The sequence below is a fragment of the Galeopterus variegatus genome, unplaced genomic scaffold (genome assembly GCF_000696425.1).
Source record: "Galeopterus variegatus unplaced genomic scaffold, G_variegatus-3.0.2 Scaffold5595, whole genome shotgun sequence".
Lineage (NCBI taxonomy): Eukaryota > Metazoa > Chordata > Mammalia > Dermoptera > Cynocephalidae > Galeopterus > Galeopterus variegatus.
Genome location: NW_007731706.1, coordinates 121,054 through 142,335, shown reverse-complemented (window position 1 = coordinate 142,335; position 21,282 = coordinate 121,054). Strand labels below are relative to the sequence as shown.

Sequence of the window (21,282 nt, the reverse complement as noted above, 5' to 3'; positions counted from 1 at the left end):
TACCAAAAAAAAAAAAAAAAAAGACAAGGTTTCAGAGATGTCTTTTTATTTGCAAAACCAAGCCCTTTGAGGAACCACCAAAAGCTACTACCTGCTCATGTTCTGAAATAAAAGGATACATGAATTATAGTGATTTTCATAGGCCAAGGTTCACAATACTGACAAAAAACATTTTGGTATAGATGAGAAAAATACATTGATCTTTTTAAAAAGACATGGTTTCAAAGAAAACAGGAAAAATCAAGTTTGACCTTTTCTTTGGATCTCATCCACTCTTTTTTCTGCAAACTCAGTTTTGAACACTCACGATAGCTTCGAAACAACATGAAAATGTGAGGCTGCTGATGCCCGGTGATGCAGCAAAGTGTGAGCAATGATTTAAAAACAGGGAACCTGGCCTCTCAGCTTTAACCCTTCCTTCCATGACTTTATGTGTGATGTTGAACAATTCCACTGTTTTATGTTGGTGAAATATTCATAACATTGTGATAATCCTAAAGGTTTCAGCCCCTTACCTATAAAAGGATATAACTGGGGCTTCTAACTTAAATACTAACACATTTCATTTAAGCTACAGACAGCATTGTGGTAATGAGACTGATTCAATTATTTTTGTACATCTGATGTTTCAGATACAAATTTGTTCCAAACTCAATCTGTTCTGCCTATCTCTAAATGGCTGAAAGCAACTGGTCAAATGTGAGGAACACCTAAATTCCAGGTTTAGGCAAAGCAGGACGCAATTATTTTAGATCCTCTGACCAGCTCTCCAATGAAGCAAGCTTTTGCTTGTCTGGTTTTAAACGGAGTTCTCATGTCTGATAACAGGTTTTTTGTTGCTCTTCCAGAACAAAATATTCTCATTCTCCCTATCTTGCCCTCTCTTTTTCTACAATCATGCAACTTGTATAAGAGCCAGAAAAACTTTAACAAAAAGTGGTTTGTCTGGAGCCACAGGAAATTGGGGAGAGCAGGAAAGTTAAAGAACAGGGGGAGACTGGCAGGAACAGATGGGACAAAATTTGGTACAGTAAAACAGGGCAGTGACACAAGAAAGCGTGGTACATTGTTCAAGTGCTGAGGACATGACTCATTTGAAATCTGGCCACTGAGTAGGGAATCCTTAGGTGAGGCGAATCTGGTCTTACTAAATGCTGGCATTTAAATTCTCTCTGGATAATCAATTCTTTCAACTTGGCCCACTTGGAAATGGTCAAGCTAAATTGGCCAAGGCCCAGATCTGGGTGTATGTGTGTGTGTGAATGTCCAATAAAATCTTTTGTTATTTAGCATGGCAGGGCTAGTTATTCAGAAGTGCTGGATAATTAAAAAACACTTCACATTCAGCAAAATTTTAATTTATTAAAGTGATTTTAAAGGTAAATTTGATGAGATTATACCTGTATTGTCTAGTGAAAAATTAATACATAATCACCAAAGCTAGTTTCTTAAATCTGTTTGGCCAGCTTTGGGAAATATCAAACACTTAGTGTCAATCCAATTAACAGAATGAAAATTTGTGTTGCATACCTGAGGAATGTTTGTTCTTACAGCTTCCTTAGTTGGTAAAAACTGAGCAGCAGCACTTTTAACTGTATATATGTATACTTGAGCACGCATTAATACAAGTGATGCCCTAAAATCTAAAACCTACAGGCCACCAACTATCACTTTTACAGACCAATAAAGTTGGAAAGGCAAAGAAGCTAAAAAGTTTTAAAGAAAATATGTGCATTGTAAGTAAATACAACTCCCAACCCCATGCCCTAACACACACACACACACACACACACACACACACACACACACCCCAAAATCCCAAACCACCAGAGCAAACCAAAAGGAAAAAAAAAAGTACACAATGTTTGCATGTGATGAGTTAAAATTTTATACCACAGGATTTATCCAGATTGAAGTTTAGGGTTAAACCATTCACCAAAGATCAGAGGCTTATAATGAGGATTATGAAGAAATAACTGTCAGAATACAGCAAAAAGATTAGTGCAAAGTACATCTCTTAGGCAGGTCCTAGGAGACACTCCAGACATACATTATGTGCTTCCTCCAAATTAGGCAGAAAGATCTGGATCTATCCAGTTACCTTTCCTTTGATGTGATTTGCTGTAACTGACCTCTCTATTTTTGTAGAAACACGATACATAAATGAAAATGGTGAAAAGCACAGCAGTGTGTCTAGAAATCAGTGCAAATGCATACTGTTAGATTATGTTAAAACTTCTCAGCTTCAGTGCATTTTTACTTACAGCACAGTAAATAAAAAACCTTTTCAAAACATTTTGAAAAAACCTTTTGTTGCAGACTGTATCTGCTATTCTAAGTTATACGGCTTCTGGGTGGTATTATACTCATTTCATCATCTGAGAACTTATTTCTGAAAAACAAAAACAAAAAACCTAGCAAACTGATTTTGGTAATTTTATGCTGATACAAAGAGTACCCAACTGATGGTTTTCAAATGGCTTTAAAAAGCATTTTCTTTTGCTTTTTTGAATCCTGTAGGAAGAACAACAACAATTAAGCTCTTATAGCCATGAAACCTCATATTTACCAAATAATTTTACTACATGTTCTTGACATTAAATACTGAAGGTATGTCAACATTTTGAGATTAAATAACTTGTCCTGGTTGGCAGTACTTGAACAATACGTGAATATTTACACCCAGGTACCCAATGTTAACAACTGGAGAAAAATTTAGACACCCTGATGTTTTGTCCACATGATACTGAAAAAAAACCTAAATAGTACCACTAAATATGGCTATTTAGAAGGCTCTAGGCTGATAAGTCACTTGGGGGCGATGTGAGTTCTGCAGAAATAAAATCTGGCTGCCTCTCCCTTTGCCTGAAATAGGGCCAGGCATCATGGGGGCTCAACAAAGTAAGGCTGGCTGGCAGGCCGGCTGGCTGATAGTTTCCCACCAGCCCTTCTGGTAAAATATGAGGGTTACACAGATCATCAGCACATTCACTTCCTCCAAGCCTAAAGATGGAGCTGCTCATCATTTACATTTCATTTCAATTCTATATATAAGAGAGAGAAGAAATTCCCAAAGGATCAAAAAAGGGAGAGTACATTCCAGAGGCTTCTCCAGTGCCAGAGCTTCTCGAGCTCCGGACCTCAGCACGACTGCTGACTTGAGGGTCACAGTCACATGATGTCATGCTCAGAGTGGTGTTGCTTTCAAGCCTTTATCTCCTTTCAGAAAACAAAATCAGCCAGGCTCTACCAGCCCTTCTGTGGAGGTTGGCAGAGCCAGCGGTACAATCGGTTCTAATAGAACTTGTTTTGAAGCAGCTTATGGAATTGCAGTTACTCTCCCTTAATGGTCAGTTTTACTGCATACTGATGGGGAATGTGATTATAGGGTAGACACGTTTCACAGAAAATATCTCTCTCTCTCTCCTACTTTTGTTCTCACTTGCAGCCAATTGTAAATAGAGTCTGAAACACAGAAAATTAGTTGAGCTATATTAGTAAGTAGGATGCCTTTCTTCAATTTTGTATGCTGAGTTTATTTTTAGGGTATATATATGGTATAGATTCCCCCCTCACTCCCCATTTCTAGCAGCTCTACACAGAATCACACATTTTAATGAGCTTAGGGCACAGGTGTTGAGGGAAAAAAAATAATGATGTTTGCCATTCATCTTTCAAATTAAATAATGTGTTTTTAAATAGTAACTTTTTTCATAATACATTATGGGAACAACATTTATCTGTCACATTTTAAAAGATGTATTTGTAATAAATGTAAATTACTTTTAGAAAATCAGTAATTAGGCTCATCAAAAAATAAACAATCTGCCACAAAAAAGATAATCTTTAGCACAGTTAAGTATAATAACTGTTATTTGAATAAGTTAACAAATTAGGGTAGATTGCTTCTGTAATTCATTTCCTATAGCACGAGTTTAGGTTACAGCATTAAGCTTCTGGAGTAGGGGGTGGTGATGGCATTAGGCACCTCATGCTTGGGTGAAATATGGTCTCACATTTGAAAGCTCAAATTTTCTTCTTTAAACTTGATTGAAAAAGCATATTCATCACTGGGCCTTAGAAATGGGAAATAACAGAATCTTTGTGTCACTTTTAGAGATACATCATCGTCTCAGAATTATCAATCAATAACTGTCTCATTAAATATGAAGAATGGAATGACTTTCCTAAAAAATTTGATGGAAATCAGCCTGTCACCTTCAGGCAAAATTCAAAAGTTCTGTTTTTATCAAAACGCCATTAACTTGTCATGTATCCTCTCTGCATTTGCTTTCTGTGCCTGTTCTCAATCTGCGTGTGGATAAATACGAGCCTCTTCTTTAACGTCAACTTCCCCCTCCTGTTTGAATCCTTAGACATGGCCATGATTAGGCGCTGTGACAGCACAGCCTTCCACTGGGGAAGCAAATGTGATGATAGTTACATTAGACAGAAGCATAAAAGGAAGGCCCGGATCAGGAGACGCAGCCTTTAACCTAATCACTGTTCATCTCCAGGCACTGAAGGGAGCGGGCAGCTCTCTGTGCAGGAAACTGAAGTGGGGTGCGCTGCGACTGTGTGTGCATTAGGATTGCGGGCTATTATTGAAATTTGGATAATCTTTTTTCTCCCTCAGTGGAAGAATTTGGGGTCCTAAATTGTTGGAGTACATCCTCAAGTTTTGTATTCTTCTTGCCAGATTGACGTTATATAATAAAGATAACGCCACTAAGAATGTCAATTTTCACTGCTTTTTTTCCTTTTGCTTCAGAGTTGCTTTCATTGTTGAGAGTATTTCTTCTACCTAAATATCTTTTTTAGGTAAATATCTGCCACGACATCTTGCCAGATTGACGTTATATAATAAAGATAACGCCACTAAGAATGTCAATTTTCACTGCTATTTTTCCTTTTGCTTCAGAGTTGCTTTCATTGTTGAGAGTATTTCTTCTACCTAAATATCTTTTTTAGGTAAATATCTGCCACGACAAGTTATTCTGACTAGTCTTTTCTCCTACCACAGTTTTGTTGACTCAAACTCATATTTTAAATACACTCATATACAGCTGGCCCTTGGTATCCAGGGGGATTGGTTCCAGCACTTCCCGTGGATATCAAAATCTGAGGATGCTCAAGTCCTTCAAGTAAAATGGTGTAGTATTTGCATATATCCTATGCACAGCCTCCTGTGTACTTTAAATCATCTCTAGATTACTAATAATACTTAACACAATAGAAACGCCTTGTAAATAGTTATACTGTCCTGCTTAGGGAATAATGACAAGAAAAAAGTCTATACGTGTTCAGTACAGATGCAATTTTCTTTCTGAATATTTTCTATATGTGGTTGGTTAAATCCATGAATGTAGAACCCACAGCTAAGGAGGGCCGACTGCATATGTCATGAGGATTATACGTACCTTTCAATGAGACGATTTTCATGCTTGGAGAGGGTTACATTCTACCTATGCATATTTCTATGTCGTTCTTCATGAAGGTTTAGAAGATTTTCTTCACAGGTTAAAGATTTGGAGCTGGGATGCAATGCGGCCTTGTCTTTTGGCTGATGTGCCTTCAAAGAGAGGTCTTGAACTTGAGATTTGGCTGAAGCAGCATTATGTTCTTCTGGCATTCCAGACACACCCTGTTTTTCTAAACTTTCCTTTTCAATGCCCAGCCCCAAAGGAATAAACTCTGAGCTTTCTGCATAGCCATTGGAAGTTTGGGGTAAAACATCCACTTCCTTTACAACGTTAGTTCCTTTCTGAGGGGGAGGACTTGAAAAGGCCACCATGTCTGCATCATCAGCTAAGAAAGAAAGATCAATGACCTTAGATGGGCTTGCTCTTGCTTGTAGTGGCATTTCAGCTTCAGCAGGAACTGCAGATTCATCCACGGGCTCCTCTCTATCAGAGTCATCCTCAACACAGGCCTCAAAGAAGCATTCAATATCTTCCCTGTCATCTAAGCCAGAGTCAGCAGTGTCCAGTGGCAACGGAGTGTTGCTCTTCTCCTCTATGTAACTGGTGACCTCCCCACAATCACTATCATGAGATGAGAGAGATAAATAGGAATAAAAGTCCCCTTTTCTCAGCTGGATGGGCCGGTGAGAATGTTCCAACACTTTCTCCTTGATTTGAGTTAATGAAGTAGGAGCAGCCACCTCTTTTTCAGGTTGAGATTTACTTTTGAGGGCTGTTGAAGCCATGTCAATGATTTCCTTAACAAAGTCATGTACTGAAGAATCTTCAGCATCTTTTTCATGGAAAACGTCTGGCTCACACTTGCAACAGGAAATGTTGTTGCTGATAGAAGCATTTTCCTCTGTCTCATTTTGTTCAAGTGCTAGGCAGCAACCAGCAGATTTTCCAGCCACACTTGGTACATTCTTAGATGAAGAATGCAGTACATCAGAGTCTTGTCTGGTTTCTAGATCTAGGTCTGGGCAAGACTTCTCAGTGGGAGTGGAAGCAGCACTTTGATTTTCAAAATGGTGGTGATTTGGAGATTTCTTTGGAAGATGTCTAAAGGTTTGGGGAACAAATTCCTTTCCAGCAATATTTGAATCATCTGAACTATCCATAAATGCTTTACACTTACAATGCTCACTCTCTGCAATCTTCTTCCCATTTGAACCAAAATTTTCTGATACCTTTGAAATCTCATACAATCTATCCTTTGGCCTTTCTTGGGTACTTTCAATATTGCCATTTTCCATGTCAGCTACATGTGGATCTTTATTGACTTTGAAAACATTTTTCTTATTTTCACCCTTTGTCCCTAACTCATGGATATGGGATGAACTCTTACCATTTCCATTATTTTCAGAGTGACGTTTTATGGAACCATTTAGAAGGGTCTCAATGTTCAGGGTATCGGAGGGATTGGTCATCTCACTACTACTTACATCTTTATTACCCTTTCCTTCATCACTGAGATCACACCTTTTCTTATCTTTTGTCAGGGAGAATTTTGGCCTAATCCAGGTCTGCAATTCATTCTTTATATAGTCAAGCCCTGATATCAAATTGCATTCTTCATAAATTTCATCATCTGTTGCAATACTGGAGTCATCATCCTCATCTTTGATGCACAGCTCTTCTTCAGTCAAGGTGAGCGTAGAGCTGGAGAGGAGGTCGCTGTCATCTTCATCATCAGTGCAAGCAGAGGTACAAGAGACATTCACGATCATGCTGACATTGACATCGCTTTCATCAGCCACCGAACGAGTCAAGCGCTTCCTGAATGATGTATTCGATTCCGGGATCTTGTTCTTGTGTAATACAATATCCTCTGAGCAAAGAGAGAGCTCATCACTGCTGCTCAGTTCTGTAAGAGATGCTGCCGAGTCTTCATTGATAGAAGATGCTATGTCCAGTGACATCTGGCCAGTAAAGGACATCTTTTGGGAACTGCTTTGCAGAGTGATATCAGAAACACTGCGCTTTATTTTTTGTTCTGAGGGGCTCTGGATATTTTCCAAACGATTCAGGAGATCTAATGTCCTTTTACTCAGCTCACCAACTGAGCCACTGCTCACGCTTATGTCTCCAGAACTGTGACAGCTAAACAGATCTTCATTGCTTTTATAGGATGTCAACCAACTTTCTAAAGAAGTGCTTCGCTGGAGGCTGTCAGTACCATTTTTAAAGATGCCCAATCCAAATAAGTCACCCCCTTCATTGCTTTTATAGGATGTCAACCAACTTTCTAAAGAAGTGCTTCGCTGGAGGCTGTCAGTGCCATTTTTAAAGATGCCCAATCCAAATAAGTCACCCCCTGGAGAAAGGGACTCAATCGATGAACTATGAGATAAAAGGGAGAGCTGTTTGGCATTCTGCATGCCAGTGAATGTCTTTTCTATATCGCCACTTTTATATGAATTGTGATCCATTTCATGGGATGCACTTGCCAAAATCTTTCCATGGGGAGGTGCATCTGGTTGTAACTCTGTAGCCTGATGTTTAGATTTGCAGGATTTTTTATCAAAATAAAAACCACGAAGCAGAGGATCTTCCACATGTGCCTTTTCACTTTGTGACTGTTTCATTATCATTGGTAATTTGAGTTTTGAGCCTTGGAGGTATGAGTAATCATAAAATGTAAACACATCATGTTTTCCTTGTAATTCTTCTCCCAAACAATCAGGAGTATGTTTGGTAACACTGTTTAAATCTCCAACTTTTCCATTTACACAACCCACTGGTGAAATGGATGACTGAGAGCTATTTGGAAGCTTAATGCATTCCCCCTCATCTTTAAATTTTTGCTTTAACACGTTAACTGCATCTCCCATTTGTGGATCCAGATGTTCAGTCTCAAGGTTACTTGGGGACCCATCCACCGCACTGAGCAAGCACATTTCAGAGTTGTTAGTGGTTTCAGTGTCTCCTTCACTGACGATTCCACTCTCGCTACCTGAATTGTGGCTCATGTCTCCTCCGTGGCATTGGCAGGGCTTCACCAAATTAGAACTCCCTAGAAGATCTGGCAAAGATTTGGTAGATGAAAATGAAGAGTCTTTACTGAGACTCTTAGTTAAAACATTAGGCTGTGTCATGCCAGTGAACTTTGGACTGTTTTTCAGAAATGGCATGTGGTTGTCCTCATAGAGTTCAACATTGTGGAGGGTATACACTTGGTAAATGTGTGGACTGGAGGGGGCAGGAGTATTTGAGGCATACCGAGATCCCCCCTGGTCACCTGCCTCCTCTTCATAACCAGGGTCCTCACCACTTGTCTGTTCAAGTTTCAAGGAAGGCATTCCAGGTTGGGGTTCTTGATCAAGATCATTTGATTCTTCATTCAAACTAATTAGCTTATTACTTATATCTGTTTCATCCCATTCCAGGGCATCCTCACTCATCCCATTTAAGTCCATCAAGCAAGGATCAATCACATTCAAAGTCTCCTGTGTAGGAGAAGGAAAAAAAAAAGAAAAGAAAAGAATTAGGGAACACAAGCATGAAAATTTCATTCATTCAAAATCTTCTGAAAAAAGTCAGGAAAGAAAACTGCTCCAAGCATGGATTTGAAAGATACAGCATAATTATCAACTCTATTCCTCTTTGTAATAACATTCAAAAATTATTGAAATGGGCTTTTCTATCAATAGCAATTTGTCACTGAAGGCAATAACATAGATTAAAATGTAAGATTATTACAGTCAAATTGTAATTTATGAAATTAACCATTTCCTATTGATTCTTCTACATTTTAAATCTTGGATTGGGTGAAGATAAAACTGTCAGTTAGATGAAGGTAAAAGAGTATGGCCTCTGACATCTCTTAAGGTACACTCACCCTGACACTGTTGTGGTCCAGTAGCCTGCAGTGGAGTACTACTATCTGCAGCCACACACGGCCAACTCCCTCTTGTCTGGGGACTTGGAATGGAGTTGTAGCCACCACATGAGCCATCCATGACTAGAGGCTCTTGATGGTGTCCCCTTCCTCTGCCTTCCTTTTTAGGGCCTGCCTCTTCAGAACTTGGCCCCGCTCCCAGTGAGACTCTAGACGGTCAACACGTGACTGGTCTCCTCCACCTTCCTGGGCTGAGTGCTCCAGGGCACTTCTTTAACCATGGCTCTCGCAGTCCCCTCTACTCCAGCTGCTCTCAGACAGAGATTTCACTTTGATCCTTGTTACTGTGTCTCATTACTGTCAGTCCTGCCCCTATGTATTACAGACAGGAACCTCCCCCTCCAGCCCACCTCTGGCCCCAGAATAATAACTATCTGAAGACTTTCCTGGCTCTCAAGGATGAAGTAGCCCACAATCCCTCATGCTGCTCTCTGCCTGCCCACTTGGGACCCCTGAGCTTTCCTGGGACTTCCTGGTTTTACCCCTGTTTAGGTACAGCTTGACACATTCTGGGATGCTGTAGTGGGATGGGCTCCTGGGCTATGTCCAGATTCCTTCACCATCCTTACTTGCTGTCCAGCTGTCTGGATTTATGCTAGATCCAAGAAAGGTGATATGTGTACTGCAGGCCCTGACAGCCTCTTCCACAGACAGAAACACAAACAGAACTTAGCAGTTCAGCATATGCTTATTCAGGGTAGCCAGGAGGATGAGTGTGGCTCTAGAACCAGCAGACTGGTTGAAGGCCTGACTTTGCTGCTTACCGGCTGCGTGACCTTAGGCAAGTTGTTTATCCTTGCTGAGCACGTCTCGTCACCTATAAGATGGGATTGCACTGTCTGTCTTTCAAGAGCATTCTGAGTATTAAATGAGCTAATGCTTGTGAAGTGTTGAGGAGGCAGTTGGTATTAGGTCACTGTAATTTTTAACGTATGTAGAATTGTTCAAGTGGCCTTGAGACGATTCATAAAGGATCCCCATGTCCACCTTATTCTCTTTTCTCACCATTCCTTCCAATTTGCTATTAAAACCACAAAGGCTTCATGACATGGTAGGTAGAGAGACGTGTCACACAGTATGACAGGTCAGCATGTTTGCATTACACGTCAGAATATCTTGACTGTCTGGTTGCAAAACACGCCACAATGCTTTAATTCATTGTTAGTGGGGAAAAGCTTCACCTGCAGCACATTAGTAGAACTTTCCTAACAAGACCTCATCCTTCCTGAAACTAATAGTTCAAGGATACCACACAAACACATTCAGTATAAAATACCCGTTAGCGCTTCATCATACTGGATATGTAAGAGATTATCTGTGTAGCCTACTCAAGTTTAAAAGAGACCAGTTACAAAGTAAATATTAATTAAGGGATATTTTTAAATTTTCTAACAGAAATCTTTCCTGCTGCCAATGTTACAGCAGTTAATCTAGTACCTGGCAGTCATCACAGTTGCTTAGGTATGGAGTACATTCCCTGTGATGAATTTTTATTAGAATTTCTGTTTATTCTTTGCTTGCTGATAAAGGAAGTACTAATGACCAGTTAGTACGGCTAATGAATGTTAAAATCTTCAGCTGAAGGAACAATCAATCAGTCTAATCAAATAGTATATTAATTTCAAATACTATCTTGGCTGACATTGTACTCTGAGTGCTAATAAATAATTGAACTAGTCTTTCAAAGGAGCTCTCTTTGTAACTCTCTGGTTGGCTTTTACATTTAGCAACACAGATCTTCTGTGAGGGTCCCAAACTTAGGGGCTCACATGGAGACGCAGGAATTGTGTTATCTGGATGTGCCTGCAGTTAAGACCAATTGACGCCTGCAACTCAGACTTGTCTTCCACAACACAGTCATTTTCTGACCAAATTTTGCCTTTATGGCTTTACCAACTCAAACCGAGAGAGTATAAAACTTACAGTAGCACCTAAAGGAACAAATCCTTTGCTCAATAAAATAGCTGGAGTGAAAAATTTCCAAAGAAAAATACTAAACTTTTGGATGTAATATTTTCCTTTTCTTAACTCTCTCCTCCTATAAACCTCTTAAATTTATTATGGTTTCTGAAAAATGTTTTATGCCAATTCCAGGAAATATCTGACAGGATCCATTAGAAAAATCATTTACTTTAGACTTTCATTTTTTTCGTATTTAAGAAGTGCTTCTCATTCTGCTCTCACTCCTTCCCTTCCTGTTGTGGATTAAATTCTGTCAATATTTTCAATAAAATCTTCATTTCCTCAGTATTTAACCTCAACCATAAAACATACCCCTGGGGCAAGAAAGTGGGAAAAGTTTCCAAGAGAAAAGATGTTAGAATATTTATATAACTAAAAAAGTTGCCTTTAAAAAAAAGATATGCATATATATTGATGGAACTGATGGGAAAATATTTGGTTGAATACTCTCTTCGATGAGAGCCCAACACAGGCAATAACACTCAAGCTAACAAAGTTTCCAAGAGAAAAGATGTTAGAATATTTATATAACTAAAAAAGTTGCCTTTAAAAAAGAGATATGCATATATATTGATGGAACTGATGGGAAAATATTTGGTTGAATACTCTCTTCGATGAGAGCCCAACACAGGCAATAACATTCAAGCTAATTAGGCCTTTGTTGTTTTCCTAGAGGAATTGTTTGGTACTTTTAAAAAGAGGAACACAAACGTTCCTGTCTTTAATAAAGTGATAAATCTAAATGAATTTAGAAAAAATCTGAGAGTATATGGCTGAAACCAAAAGGACGGTGAGTAGTAAATGAGATTCCAATTGAGATCCAGCAATTCCAGAAATAATTCTGAATTAAATTAATTCATGCAAGGGTCTTTCATTCATAAACTTGCTTCATAGGTACAGAATTTTTGCTTAAACCAAGGGTGCTATATAAACAACTATACACACACATACCTGTACCGATCTGCTCAAGGAACAAATGGAATTAATTTCTGCTAGTGTATGTTATTATCTCTATTCTTGGAAACAGGTTATTTATATTAGCATAATATATGCAGAGAAAATATCTAAAAGTGGCTGGAGAAATGATGATGATGATGATGATGAAAGAACCAAGATTCCAATGGCAGCCAGCAACACATGTCTGAATTGACATCCTATATACTTGCATGGACCTAACTCAGCATTGCATTTCCAGGATTTTCTTAAAATTTTAGGTTAAATGGTGGGTGTTTATAAAAGATGAGAAACACATTATCAGCTAAAGAGTGGAGATGAAGGAAAATGACATTCACAAAATGACAACCTAATAGAGATCTGATATAGCTGCCTCTGGATTCCTTTAATTTCCTTTAAAAAGTTGCATCTTTTGAAAGACTTTCTAAAAAATCTCAAAAAGACTAGGATGAACTGAAATGTTGCAGTCAAACTTCTAGTGCTCAGAATGAGCAAAACCATTAGGAGATCTTGCAATGTTTCCCCCATTTATTTCTAGATCCAAGAATGAGTTGAGCAGCGCCACATGCAAAAACCTGGGAGGAGAGATGATCTGTAGAAAAGTAGAATACAACAAAAACATACAAAATAAATAAAAACAAAAGCATAAATAGCATTAACAGTAATTGAATAAAGATGAATGTTTTTACCCTTGGATTAAAAGTAGAACACATGGAGGTTTGAAGGGATGATGGGGAGGAGGAGGAGATAATATATAGATCAGGGTGGGGAAATCAATTTAAACAAGAGGAAATTCCAACATTCATATATTCACTCTATTTTTTGTGTGTGTGCAATATTTTTCCTAGCCTCAGTCCTAAACCTAACCAAAGTGTCTGAGCATTAGATGCATATATATATTTTCCTAAATTAGACTTAGATAGAAATTTTATAAAAACAAACACAATGTCAATAACAATAACGAAGAACTAGTCCTCACAAAATGGAAAGATAGCTTTTAAGAGAACTCTGAGTTTGTAATACTCTGCCTCTTGTTGAGCAGAGAATGGATTCAGAGTTAGCAAGAAAAAATACGGAAGAAAATAGAAATAGAACAAGAAAAGAAGGTTCACTGTTCATCAGCCATTTGGGGAAGGGGGGCAGGAACTCAAACAAATCTGGGTTTGAAATCTGGAACCCTCCTCCCACATGTTGTACTGTGTGATCTGGGACAAGTTATTTTACTTCTATATTCCTTGGTTTCATCTGTTTATCCAAGATAATCTTTGTATCTACCTTAAAGATGTTTAAGAGCTTTAAATAAGAAAATATATGTGAAGTCCTATGGGAGGGCCTGGTACACAGTGGAGGTATCAGCATAAATTCCCCATGCGGAAGTGAGGGGAGAAGAGCATGGCTGAATGGTACTTCACCATAACAGTGTTTACATTAAAGCTGGTAGTTGGTTGACTAATCCCTTTAGTACAACCACATACATGGGATTCAGTGAAAGAAACATTGACCAGGCCCTCATCGCACTCCCACTGCACTGTAAATGGGGTGATGCATTTGTCTTTGCATGCCCTAGCTAGGTTTATCCTGCAGGAATAACCAAATGAGAAAAGACACCTGCCCAGTCCTCAGCCAGGCCCATACCATAGCTCAAGGACTTTCTATTTCCTGAAAATAATCTTTGTTTGAAAAGCAGGTCCATTGTCTGTGAAATTCTATCACAACTGACACATTAGAGCAATCAAATCCTGCTCACTATCTATCAGATTGACAATAATGTTAAAGTAACTTGTCTCAGCTCAGAAAACTCTTTGAAAGTCTATCTCACACTAATGATCAAAAACTGTTCTAGTGAATGCTCTTTTTCAATAACAAAGCTGATCAGAAACTCAAAACAGACAAGTAAAATCCAAAGTCATCTCACAAATCTCACTAAAATGAATACTGACATGGACTATTTCCCACTCTTGACTACACAGATAATTCTGAAATAGTTGAATATGAAAAATTGATCAGATGTTGTTTTAGAGTAAGTTTTATAATAGTAAAAACTGCCTTTGTTCTCAACAGAGAACAGGGACAAAAGGGAGTCCAAAAATGGGAAGCAGGGGTTTTCCTCCCATAAATAAGCTTCATGGGGGCAGGGGCTTTTGTCTGTCCTGTCTCCACCTGAGCCCCAGCACCTAAAACAGTGCCTGGCATGGAGCAGGTTCTCAAAAAACATTTACTAAGTGAATTAGAGGAAGAAAGGCTTGCCCATGGTCTCATGAACTGTTGAAGGGATCTGGGGAAAGGTCCTGAGGTTAAACTGTGCTGTGGCAAAACCAGCTGAAGAATCTCTGACTTTCAAACTGGTACCACCTATCAGTCATAAAAGCTAATGGCCTCGAAAACATGCTCAGGGAAAGAAGCCAGACACAACAAGTCATGTACTGTGTGATTCCATTTATATGAAACATCCAAAATAGGTAAACCCATAGGGACCATGAAGATTGGTGGCTGCAGGGGCTGCAGGGAGGGAAGAGTGGGGGCAAGTGCTTACTAGGCATGGGCTTTCCTTTTGGACGTAGAGGTGGTAGTTGCACAAAATTGTGAGTATGCTAAATGCCACTGAATTGGTCAGTTTAAAATGACTAATTTTATGTGAATTAAGGAAAAGCCACTGAATAAACAAAAAGAAAACCATTCATAACCTTAGAGAGGGCAGGTCTCAGAGGAAACAAGTACAGTACGTGCTATGGGGTAGCCCGAAGGAGTCCAGCTTCCATGGTAAAATTGCCCTTGAAACTGGGAGCGTGGTCCTACCAGGTGCTGTTCACCCCCTTCTTTGTCGTCCAGCACCAGTCGTGGAAGGAAAGCAGATATGGAGACACCATGGAGGCCACAGGATAGGGAACTCTTCAGTCTTTCTAACACCTCTTTCCTCAACCCCAGCCACAGTAGTCCATCCTGACTCTGTATCTATTTTAACAAAATCTTATTTCATATATTTGAATTTGATTTTGTGTATGAAGAATAGGTCACCAAGAACTTTATTGTTCTAAAAACAGGACAATCGTGAGGTTGCAGGAAAGAACTGCACAGAGAAAGAGGGATACACAAAATATAAGCACGTATCTATTTTAACAAAATCTTATTTCATATATTTGAATTTGATTTTGTGTATGAAGAATAGGCCACCAAGAACTTTATTGTTCTATAAACAGGGCAATCGTGAGGTTGCAGGAAAGAACTGCACAGAGAAAGAGGGATACACAAAATATAAGCACTTCTCCCCTTTCTTCCTGGAATGTCAGTTTCAGTGGAGGGTCTGCCTCACAGAACTCTTTTGATTAAGAAGCTATGGTATCATAAGAAACATATTTAGTCTTTTTCCCAAGTTCCTAGCACATAGCTCCTAAAACCCTTGGCGTTTCCTGATGGCGGTGTGTTTTGTTATTCATAACGAGCCCCTTTTGATCACACCAGAGTTTATGTTAATGAGGTAACTTAGGATGGGGCCCCTGGATAGCCTCAGGATGGGGCTGGTGACCAGAAAGACCAAGTGATGAGAGAGTTGGAACTTTCAGCTCCACCCAAGGACCTCTGGGAAGGGAAGGGTGGGGCTGGAGATTAAAGCTGTATAAAAACTCTTGAACAATGATATTTGATGAATTTCCAGGGCTAGCTGGTTAGCTCGGTTGGTCAGAGCATGGTATTAAAATACCAAGGTCAAGAGTTTGGATCCTCTTATTGGCCAGCTGCCAAAAAAATATTTTAAAAAAGATGAACTTCCAGGTTGCTGAACACGTGGGGGTCCTGGGAGGGTAGAGCACCAGGAGAGTCATGGAAACCTGGCCCTTGCATCTCTTCCATATGCTTGTTCCTGAGTTAAATCCTTTATAATAGACAGTAAACATAAGTAAGAAGTTTCCCTGAGTTCTGTGAACTATTCTGGCAAATTATCGAACCCGAGGAGAGGGTCATGATGATTTATAGCCTATCTGTCAGAAGTTCAGGGACTTGTGCCATTGATGTCTGAAGAGGGGGCAGTCTGTGGGCCTGAGCCCTTTCACCTGTGGGATCTGACCCTAACTCCAGGTAGATAGTGTTAGAATTGGATTAAATCAAAGGACAACCAGCTGGTGTCTGGAGAGTGGAGAGTTGCTTGGTGTGGAAAAACCCCATACATTTGCTGTCAGAAGTGTTGTGTGTAGAGAAACAGTGTCTTTATAGAGAAGCGATGTATGTGTGCTGATAAATTAAGGGAATTTAGATATTGTTATAATTTCTAAATAACTCTTAGGTGTAGTAAATTTAGCTTTGGTACTACTGAAGCTAGGTGGCAATGGATGAATGCCTTGCATCAAGATGTGCTTCAACCAGTTAATTCTTGTATAAATCATTATTCTTATTTTTTAAGCATCCACTGTAGGAAAAAGTTACTTTTCCACCCACCTCTGAACATTTTACTAAAAGTAACTAGAAAAATAGCTGGCCAGTTAGCTCAGTTGGTTACAGTGTGGTGCTATAACACCAAAGTCAAGGGTTCAATCCCTGTACAAGCCACCAAAAGAAATAAAAAGTAAAAGTGGAAAAGAATCTACTTCTATTGGAAAATAAATCATTTTATCTTGATTATTGCTTTTTATGCAAACATACTGAGATTTTTATTATATTCAGAACAGACTGAATAAAAAATTGGTTTATTTTTCTCAGTCATTATTCAGTGTTTCCCTGAATCTTCCCCCAGAGTTTCAAGAAAGTACCTAATGAATTTTGAAAAAAAAAATTACGAAGAGGTTTTTAAATGAAAGGAATTTCTTTTTCCAACCCCTTCAGTATCACATAGAACTAAAATAAAAAAAAGTTCAAAAGAAAAACAACCTCAATGAAGTTGGAAAGAGCCACCTACAATAAAACGGTGCCACTGTCTTCATTCCAACACAGAGTACATCTGCTTGGATGACAATGGCAGACCCACATGCCAAGTCACATAACCAATTTTCTCCCCTCATGACAACATCTGGCCCCATTTTTCTTGCATTATTCTAGCTATTTGATGTTTGCCATTAACTATCAGGAATTGACATGACGCTTAAGTTTTGTGACCCTGGATGTAATTTTTGCTTCAACTTTGCTTCAGGAAAAGCCCACCNAGACTGAATAAAAAATTGGTTTATTTTTCTCAGTCATTATTCAGTGTTTCCCTGAATCTTCTCCCAGAGTTTCAAGAAAGTACCTAATGAATTTTGAAGAAAAAAATTAGGAAGAGGTTTTTAAATGAAAGGAATTTCTTTTTCCGACCCCTTCAGTATCACATAGAACTAAAATAAAAGAAAGTTCAAAAGAAAAACAACCTCAACCAAGTTGGAAAGAGCCACCTACAATAAAACGGTGCCACTGTCTTCATTCCAACACAGAGTACATCTGCTTGGATGACAATGGCAGACCCACATGCCAAGTCACATAACCGATTTTCTCCCCTCATGACAACATCTGGCCCCACTTTTCTTGCATTATTCTAGCTATTTGATGTTTGCCATTAACTATCAGGAGTTGACATAACACTTAAGTTTTGTGACCCTGGATGTAATTTTTGCTTCAACTTTGCTTCAGGAAAAGCCCACCCTATCCCTCCTTGATGGTAATGATCTTACATTAATAAAAACCTACAATTTTTAAAACCTACAAAGCATATTGATAGTAAAGAGGCAGTGAATAGTCATGTAAACAAGAGAACTTTATTTTCTATGGCTTCTCTGTGAGATAGACTTAAGGTCCCAACTTTCAGACTGAATTTTAAGAAACAGATTTTTGGCATGATCCTGAGATCACCTAAGGTACAAGGAGAACTCTGCCAATGTGCCAAGGTCTGCCTGAAAAGCCACACACCAGAAAACAGAATTCACCCATGGTCAGGCTCCGTGTGCCCTCTGCACTGCATGTATTCACTGAGAGAATCTGTGTCTCTTCATTTCAGTAAGGGTGCTCACCAGGAACCAACATGGTGTCATTACTGTTCTTAATTGTTTGCCCCATCAGAAAAATAGGGTATGGTTTTTATTGTCGTTTTTTAATTCTAAGACTGTAATTACAACTCATCATTCAGAGAAAAAAGTAAGAATGAAATGTTGGCCAACCTAGGCTAGAAAATTCAGAATGACCAATAATGGCACACATTTCATAGTCACTTTTCCATTTTATCTACGCCAGTCAAACAAACGTGTCTTGCTTTTCTCATATTTACCATCTGATTGGCCCAAGTATAGGCTGATGAATAGGCAGGTAAGCAATGATTTGTTTTCTTAAGATGGTTTAACCATTGTTTCTACATCTGATTTTATATCATATGATTTATATCTTTGCTTTAATAGCCTCTCATAAAGATAACTGCTTTTAGACTTAGGGGGGACTAAAAGACTCAGAATTGCTAGAACACCTTCTTGAGCTGTCAGTGTTCCCTCCATAAAAACGACTAGAGAGTTTACAGGTTACACTCGATGCTGGAAAGGTTGCTTGAAATTTCAGGATGACTTTTCCTAGAAAGTAATAAACATCACTGAAGTAAGTTTCCACAAGATTTTATACTTCTGAGTCCTACTCTAGAGTTCTTAGACATGTTAAAAATGTAGAATCCCTGGGAGATGGTTTTTTTTGAGATCTCAAAGGAAAAAGGATCCTGAGATCCAATTAAATTTAAAAACTCAATTTTGACTGGAATCGAAGCTCTGTCTGGTCCATGGCTTTCAACAGAAGCTCTTGAGAGTTTTAAATGTCAGGACCTTAATTCAAACTGCAACCCAAATCAAAGATTACCAAATCAAAGAAATGTAAATTTTAATCTAGAGAAAAGTGATCTCAAAATGTGAATTCATTTTGTAAATTAAAATAAAAAAGCAATATCAGGGACTTAGGGTCACTTTAATCCCCTAAAATCCTTTTGCAAAGCAAAAATAAATAAATAAATAAATAAATAACCAAAAATAACTACAAGCCCTAAACTCTTTGGATATGGGTCTTTAAACTGGCAACTAAGAGAATATGCTGAATTTATTATAGCACAGAGAAGCAAGACACTCACCAGCCAGTGGAGCTAATTACCTGAACCATACTTGCTGAATTTACTACTCCAGGCACTTGACAGTGGTAGCATTTGTGACTGATATCTCTGCTTTGCTCACATTCTGTGCAGAGTGTAGCATACTTTGCACTACATAAACCTTGGTTGCTTTTTTCTCTTAATAAATAGCAAGTAATCAGGGAAATATAAGGCCAGATGACCTCCACCTCTTACCAAATCAACAATATTTTTCAAAGGCCTACTCTGCAAAAGACGTTCTCCTGGCAAGTGTCATCACTGCTATTAAGGAACATGAGGAACATTTGAATAGAGATCCCTTATGTTTACCTGCAGATAGTTTCCATACTAAGCTGACAAAAGCTTTATATTTTTTCTCCAAAATTAAAGTCAGTCCCCCCCCCCCGCAACAAATTAATAAATTTCCTTCATTATTTAGTAAAGCCACTAGATGATCTGTGACTCCATAAACTTTAGGAACTCACTTATTATGTTGCCTGATCAGACCTTGCGTTTATTTACACAGTGTAACCATAAAACCCAGCTTTCATTAGTGCTGGGGAGGAATAGTCCTGCTCCCTTTGCTGGGGAAGGTGAAGCTGGAGAAGATAATTAACCATGAAACAATAAGAAGGCTTGCTGGGTAAGCAGTAGTGTGAAAACAGTTACTCCTCACAAAAGAGGGGAAATTAGCTTGCTGGATAAAAAAGGAAGTGTCAGATTGAAGACTGAAAGGCCTGCCAACAGAAGTAGATAGCTCTATGCATCATTAATGAAATTTTTTAACACTTAAACGCCACAGCTGTCCACATTTAAATGCATGTAAATGCCATGTGTTTCCAGAGATTAATATGCATGTTAAAATATTTCTTTCCCCCTTAAACTTCTAGATGTTATCTCTGTCTGCTTCATTTCACCTACTTTCTTTCCAAGAATAAAAATGCACCAGCTTTCTCAGCATTGTGTCCTAATTTCCAAAGCCCAAGTACACTGAGCATCATAGAGACGGGCAGCATGCTCATTATATTTTAACAAACACATTATTTTACATTCATAATACCGATATTTTAGTAAACAGAAAGTTTGTTTTGATTTTGCTGCTTCACAAAGTGAAGACTTATGATGTGCGTTTCCTTTCAAAACTTCCTCCTGGAGCATTAGTGCTCCCCAAAGCAGCCCCATTTTGGCAGAAATTCAGTTCTGTGCAGTGCCAAAAGAAATAGAATAAACAAACACTGCTCCATGCAGCTGGCGAGATAATTTACATATTACTGCACACCAAACATGAAGACCTGAATATGGATTAGAGCTACGGTGATAACACAAATGTCATATAGATAAAGAGAAACAAAATCCAACACATCGATGTTTATTTTACCACTGCTACTGTATGAGTGCTGCTCAGAAAGAAAAAAAAAAAAAAACTGGAGGAATTGCTTTTTTGAAAATTGGACTTCCTTCCATATTTGAAGTGGGTTCTCTCGGACTGTAAAACAAGAAAACAAAGGAGCAAAAATGTATGGGTTATTTTGGATCTCCTAATATTCACTGCTTTTATAAGTTAAAACAATTTTAATGTGCATCAGTTTGGATGAGGTGGGTTAGTGATCTTACAAGAACAACCTTTAAAATACAAAGACACCTGAATTCCTATCTAGCCCTTTCTCTACCCTTGATAATTTCAGCTGAACACTGAGTTCTTTAATTGAGAATAAGGTCCTTGGTTCAGGAGGTTGAGTAGGCAGCACAGACCCATTAAAGCTCCTTCAGGAAACACCATCCAGTGGACAGGACTTGCCAAGAGTCCTCAGCTTATGTGTCTTCTCTTTTCATTACTGCATGTGCAAATTGCTGCAAATCAGTTGACCTTTGCTGACCTCAGCTAGATATAAATGTCCTAGGGAAGACGGGACATCTCTCTGGATATTTATTGCTGTAACTCCTTTTCTCAT

The 21,282-nt window shown here is 38.7% G+C and overlaps 1 protein-coding gene across 1 annotated transcript in view; it reads right to left on the bottom strand.

Moving 5' to 3' along the window:
- AKAP6 (A kinase (PRKA) anchor protein 6) overlaps positions 1 to 21,282 on the bottom strand; it is a gene marked incomplete at its 5' end in the record, with an annotated part of 135,099 nt that overhangs the window by 1,329 nt on the left and 112,488 nt on the right. The window contains 2 exons of the mRNA XM_008589697.1: positions 5,421 to 7,595; positions 7,698 to 8,911. Of these exons, the coding sequence (XP_008587919.1) occupies positions 5,462 to 7,595; positions 7,698 to 8,911 (3,348 nt within the window). The remainder of the gene's footprint in view (positions 1 to 5,420; positions 7,596 to 7,697; positions 8,912 to 21,282) is intronic.